This window comes from Apaloderma vittatum, unplaced genomic scaffold (assembly GCF_000703405.1).
Source record: "Apaloderma vittatum isolate BGI_N311 unplaced genomic scaffold, ASM70340v1 scaffold34077, whole genome shotgun sequence".
Taxonomy (NCBI): Eukaryota; Metazoa; Chordata; class Aves; order Trogoniformes; family Trogonidae; genus Apaloderma; species Apaloderma vittatum.
In genome coordinates this window covers 3,609-10,264 of record NW_009725100.1, presented here as the reverse complement: position 1 = coordinate 10,264, position 6,656 = coordinate 3,609, and the positions used below count along the sequence as shown (strand labels likewise).

Genomic DNA, 6,656 nt, shown 5'->3' with positions numbered 1-6,656 from the left:
CGCCCGAGACCTGCCTTCTGAGTGCCCGGCTGCCCCTTCCTCACCCCCAGCCCCCTGCCCCCGTCGCATTTCTAGTATGTGTTTCACTCTACCGGTTTTTCCTGTTGAAATCACCCGAGTGCAGGGACGTACTGCGGTGTTACTTAGTATTGTTCCTGTGACTTTAACTATCGTGATCAGATTTAGGATTATTCCAGGCCTTTATCTTTTAAAGCCAAAGAATTCTGTTAAATCATTGAATCTAGCCATCTCACAACCTTAGCTTCTGTATTGCATTTGCTTACTTGTGGAACAAGCTTATTAACTTTTGATTCAAAGTATGCAGTATTTTATAGAGACATCTCTTTGTGAAGACAGGTGAATGAGGGTTCAGCACTTAACAGTTGTTCCAGTTACAGCACTGTATTTGCTGTTAAACTGGAAATGGGATATGATTTCCCTCCTAGTTTAAGGAGGACACTAAGGTGGACATAAATCTGAAGTAATTTTTAGATATTTTATCAAAAATAGCGTGATTTTTTTTCTTTCTTATTTAAATGTACAGTGTCAGGATAGGAGTGGTAGGGCCTCGGTTGTCTTTGCTAGTTAATGCTACATTGCACATGGCGTGGAAGTGAGTGGCGTTAGTTTGCTACAGATAATGCCATCTTGCTCCCTGTTGCTTCAGTAGGTTGTAAGGTGTAGAGGAGGTAACACAGAAAGTGGAAACAAAGGTTTTTAATAACTATGTATTGGACAGGAGCCAGAAAGACACCTTCTTTTTCCAAAACAGCAGTCTAAACTAAGTCATAGTCCTTTTTTTTCTCAATTTATGCCACTGAAGCTGTTAGAATATTGCTGATGCAAGCTTTTTTTGTGGCGTGCAGAAGTCTCTTGAGACACCACAGTGGGGATATAGAGTCACTGTCACTCAGACATCCAGTTTTGTCAGTGTTAGAGAAATTAGGAAAGATAGGGAAGTGTTGTGAGGTTGAATAGCACAGCCTGTAAACTGTATTGAAAATGGAAATAGAATGCTATGGGAAAATGTCTGCCCAGTTAAGGGTAGCTTGTAGTGTAATTTTTTATTTTATCTGTGATCCCATAAACGAGATGTTAAACTTGTTCTTTATGGGATTGTTAGGACTGAATTGCCGGAATGCTTTGGGACGTTGTCAGTTTTCCAGTGCTAAAGGTGGGGGGAACATCATTGTCTTAAACCTAGTTCTGAAGCAAATGCCTGGCTATCTGCCATTCCTGCAGCCCCTTCCCACTTTGTTGGCAACTTTTCTGCAAGTGGCCAATTTCACTCAGCCTTTGTAGAGAGAGAGCAGCCTCAGAAATACCGAAGATAAAGGTATTTCACAAAACAACTAAAAATTTTGTGAAAATAATTGTCTCATTGAGAGGACTCTTCAGGACTAACTGTGGACACAGAGGAGTTCACACTGCAAGGTCTGGCTAACCTTTAGTCAGAAATGATTTTGTAGCCATTTTTAAAACTGTGAGCATGCACATCATTTCCATTGAGTTTACTTCAATTACTTTCATAGCTTTTTTTTTTCTTGGTCCTTTTCTCTTTGGCTTTACCTCATTTGATAGGTTTTCTTTATGTCCTTGGACCACTTCAGAAAGTTTCTTCCTGTTGCCGATTCCTACAATGTCCTTGAGATTGTGAAGTATGATGAAAACATTATGCTATGTGAACAACTGGTATTTTTTGTCCAGGAGTATTTCTTCATATAGTTAATAATGCAGCTGATGCTTATTGTGGATGTGCTTTTCTTAGAGTCAGAATTCATGTAACAGATTGACCTCAGTCATGTGATAGGACAGGAGTTAGAGAAGAAGCTCATGTAGAGTTGGTTTTCTTGGAGTGTTGTTTTGTTTGTGTTATGTTGTTGGAGGTCACTTCTCCTTGAATGACATTCGCAAAATAATGCTGTTAAGAACGCCTCGTGTTTCTCTGGTGTCTCAGGAGACTTCTGGAGCTGGGACTTCATTTACTGCGTGTTCTCTGTCAGATCAGCTTTTGGTTGTGCCAGCAGGCCCCTGTGCTGATTCTCTGCTGACTGCAGGTATTTGTATCCAACTTTAGGGCTCTCTAAGCTTAGCCCTGTGGTGCAGATCCCTGTAGACTATCAGCATGCTTTAACTGTTGAAACAGCATGTTGGCCTTTTCGTCAGAAACTTTTGTCTCCCAAGATCATGCAGGAATAACAGAAAAAGGGGTTGTTTTCCTCTCTGTAAAAAGCTCTTGATAAAGCTTTTAGAAGTGCACACGGATGGTTTGGAAACAAGGTTGTAATTAACTAGTGGAGTGCAGATCTATACATGACTAGGTGTTCCCCTTGTAGCCTTGTTGTCTCACCAGGACATGGCATTGATTTGGTGTTAGCTAGCTGGGGATGCTGTTCTTTGGAGTGACCATGGCATGGACAGTCTTTTCTATCCTGGAGACTAATCCTCTGTTTCTGTCTCTAAATGTGTTAGACCCTTGTGCTCACTTTTTGAGGCAGATGTGTAGCATCACTGACTCATGCTTCATACTGCCATTGTATATACAGCTTTTCTCTTTATTCTTCCCTTTACCTGTCTTGATCTTCCACTCAAATTAATTTTGTTTTTTTTCAGAACAGTTGTTAAACTTCACATCATTAAAAGTGTTTAATTGTGCATATGTTTCAGTAAGCCTGTGGCTTCCTGCATGATTGCAGCGTTTGATGGAGACCACACACAATGCTTTTAGACAGAGTATTATAACAGATGGCAGACTGAAAAATAAGGTGCTTTGCCCAGACATGGGCCTTCAGGGAAAATTCTGCATATTTACTATCAGCTGTTGAAGTTCCTGGGTTGGAGTTGTATTGGTTTGGAAAGCACTTTCAGTGTATAAATCCTTCAGCTCTCGACCTACAAATACTGTTGTACATTAGTATACATTTGTATCATTTTTGTGAATCTAGTAATAAAATGGTGTCTGTGAAACTGGTTCGTGTATTTTACTCACTATAAATACCATTATTTTTCAGATGACTGCAAAATGGATGTAGATAACAAACGAAACAAAAAAACTCTTCTAGACCAGCATGGACAGTACCCAGTATGGATGAATTCCAGGCAGAGAAAGAAGCTGAAGGCACAGCGTGTTAAGGGGAAAAAAAAATCAAAATTGGCCAAAGGCCTAGTCTGGTAAAATCAGAGTTTTGTACAATCATGAATATTTTAATCACAAAATAAATATTTCAAATAATTACATGGTGTTTTTGTGCTTGGCCACCGAGTATAATTTATTCTGTTGCATGAACTTTTCGAGAGACGGTTAGGTCAGCAAGCGATAGAAGCAATATCATCTTGGTGTCTACCAAACTTGAAAAAAAATACAAAAAGCAAGCCAAGTGCCTTTGAATAGACTAAGTGTCTGTGGTTATGTCTTGAGGGGCAGGGATCTTCATCTTTTACATTGTGAATGCTGAAAATGCTAAAGGTAAACCTAAATATAGTGAAACTACATGGGGTTTGTACTGTTGCCTTTGTCAGTGTAACTTGCCTTTTTAGTACGTTTACCAAAGGATTCTGTAAACTCACTATTATCCTTTAAATTCTTCTGTAAAATTATTTTTGTTGTGGTGACTCGTGTTGCTTTTGACATCTGGTAATTAACAAAAACGGGCTTTTAACATGTAATTTTAAAGAGATTATACACTGTTAAATCGACACCAAGGCTTCATGAAACTTCTATAAGTAAAAACACAAAGTGTCAGTCCGACTTCAATTTGGAAAGAGAAAATTACTGGAACAAAGAAGTGTTTCACTGCTCCCTGTAACTGAAATATTGTAGGAATGAAATAACTGAAAGTAGAGCTGGTTCTTTTAGTATTAACATGAGAGAATGCAAATGCACATATTGAAAATAAAAAAAGTTTTATTTAAGACAATTTCCAAGTTTTAGTCAAGTAAATGGGTTTTTACTTTTCCATATGCATTTTCAGTAGCCTTCATCTTAAAATGGTACTCGTCTATCCTGTTTTACGATGTGGACATAGAATAAAATATTGCGTGATTGCCTAACAGATGCCATTTATATGTGATTAGCTACAGTTGGTTGCATATTACTCGGCAATAACATGTGATGACAGATGCAAGAATTAGTTACCCTGAAAGCTTGTGTTTTTAAAATGTCTCCCATTTCAAGGATGGAAATAATTACGGTGCTGGTCCTGCAGTGTGTTGCCTGTTGAAGTAGCATTATCGATATGGGGCATAACCTTTGCCCAGCTTCATTGAAGGTGGGATCCACATTCTGTAATTGCCCACAAATTGTGGTGTGTGTGTGTCTGTTGCGATAACTTGGGTGTAGGAAATAGGGTCTATCTTTTTAAAAGTAAGTAGTTTCAAAATTCTTCAAAAAATCTAGTTTAAAATTATTTTAAAGGTAACTAGATTATGCTGTGCTAAAATCCACCAAGAAGTCAACCTCATAGAAACTCTTTATATTTTCTGGAAAAGTACATAGTTTTTTTTTTAATGATCGTTAGAGGGAAAATGTTCTGTTGCTCAGGTAAAGAACTGCAAGGGTGTTAGAGGAAATAACCAATGCATCTTCTGTTTTCACATACATTTGACCGTTGGTGAGACTTGGTAAGAGGTATAGATGAAGTTTACCAGTTTATGCCATTAAAAACTTAATGGAAATATTTTTCAATAAAGTTGATAATATCCCTGCTAAAAACAGATGCTTTATTTTTTTTTTAAATTGGATAAATGGGTCTAGATTTCAATATCAAACATGTTAGCGTTTAGATTAGTACAATTTTTTAATTGATTAATATGGAGGAAAGTGTTCTAGAAGGTTCATTCTGACTGAACAGACTGTATTTCTGTATTTAATAATGTAGGCTGTAGTTTGTTTAATGTGTGCTTTGGGGGGTTGTGGAGGGAAGTTTCTTGGGTTTAAGTGCTAACAATATGGCTTTTTTTCTGCAGTGTAAGCACAGTGCTATTTTTTACATGCTTGTTTGTAAATCAGATTACTTTCAAGCAGCTGTGGGTGGGAAAGCAGATGGCTTTTCCTAAGTGGAAATAATCAAACTGGCAGTATACTCCCACTTAAATGTCCAGCTTCAAAATGGGTTTATTTTGATTCTTTAGGTGTGCAGCCATAATCTGTGTCTCATCTTAATCAAGACTGCCACAGCTGTATTGCCTTACCCTCTCCTCTCTCTGGAGTTGTTCCAATTCTGCCTCTGCGCCTTCCTCTCTAAGAGAAAATGATCTGCATCTACTCTTTTTTTATTTCTGCTTTTATGACCTGGCCCTGAGCTTTGTTGCCCAAATTCATTAGTCTGCTGCTTTTGTGACCAGATTAAGGATTTGAATCTTGAGTGAGAGACGGCGGATGCTGCACTGATCTTTTATTTAGCAGTTGCTTCCTACCAGCTGAAACAATATGAGCTCTGCGAGGTATTTCCTTCATGGTGTCCAGGATGAAGTCAAACAGGTTCACTTAAACTACAGATATTTTAAGACATCCTGTTTGATTTTTAAGTTGAAACAGGATAAGAAGGGAATAAACGCCTGTCTTTACTGGAAGGTAGCTCTTAGCCTAGTACCAGTGTACTCCCCTGCACAACATCAGGGCCTGCTTGGGTGAGGCAGAGCTCTCTGTGGGCCAGGAGGGATTTTAGGAGTCTGGCTGGGTGGGATGTGTAATCCTGGCTGAAGGCTCACTTGTAGACAGGTGGCAGGAACCTGGCTAAATGTGCAGTAGTGGAATAACCTCAGAGGTTGAGTCACAGATGCCGCAGGGAAATTCTACCTTCTAGGATTTTGGCATCTAGTATATACGGATATTGTAATTTTGTGTTTGGAATTTGCTTCAAGTCTGCTTTGAGCAGCTATGTTTTTGAATATGAATACCAAATTTTTAGTTACAATTGAGCATGCAGTTTACATTGCTGAATCTGAAACATGTTCTGTTTGATCAGTTGATGTTTTAAAAGCCTGTAGAGGAATTTTCAAAGTAGTAAACCATCTGCTTCTAAACTGTGTTCTAATTCTATCATCATTTGTTGATCTTTATCTAAAAACATTTTAAGTTTTGATTGGGGGAGAAAAGGTTATGGTTGATTAAACAAACTGATGAAGTCTGAAAGTGTGTAACTGAAAAGGCATTTTCAATGTTTTTTCTTGATTGTATACCTGCATGATGATGGAACTGCTTTGTTGCAACTTCTTCTACTGTAATTCTGCCACTTACCTGCGAAGTGCTGTGGTAGCTGTGTTTCATGTACCTATGAAAGGTAGGGGAAATGATACAGTCTCATTCTCTGGAGACATTCAAAACCTGCCTGGATGCATTCCTGTGTGATCTACTGTAGGTGATCCTGCTCTGGCAGGGGCTGGACTAGATGATCTTTTGAGGTCCCTTCCAACCCCTGACATTCTGTGATTCTGTGATTCTCTGATGTAAGCACTTTTGAGGTACAAACATAAATGCCAGAACTGAAAGAATTAAATACTGTCATTTTGTTGAAATGTTTACCTGTATAAAATGTGTGTATGCAGTATAAAAACAGCATTATCAAATTGCCAAGTGTCCTGCAGATCAATGGCAGTTTATTGAGAAGATGACCGTGCATGCCCTTTTTGACACCGTATGCAGGACTTGGCTTTAA

At 38.5% G+C, this 6,656-nt stretch overlaps 1 protein-coding gene across 1 annotated transcript; it reads left to right on the top strand.

The window, feature by feature from the left end:
• Positions 1 to 3,011: 3,011 nt before the first annotated feature.
• On the top strand, positions 3,012 to 3,175 carry LLPH (LLP homolog, long-term synaptic facilitation (Aplysia); the record flags this gene model as incomplete). The annotated part of the gene is made up of 1 exon (XM_009872782.1): positions 3,012 to 3,175. A coding segment is annotated over one exon (164 nt), but the record flags the coding sequence as incomplete, so codon positions are not given.
• Positions 3,176 to 6,656: the final 3,481 nt, after the last annotated feature.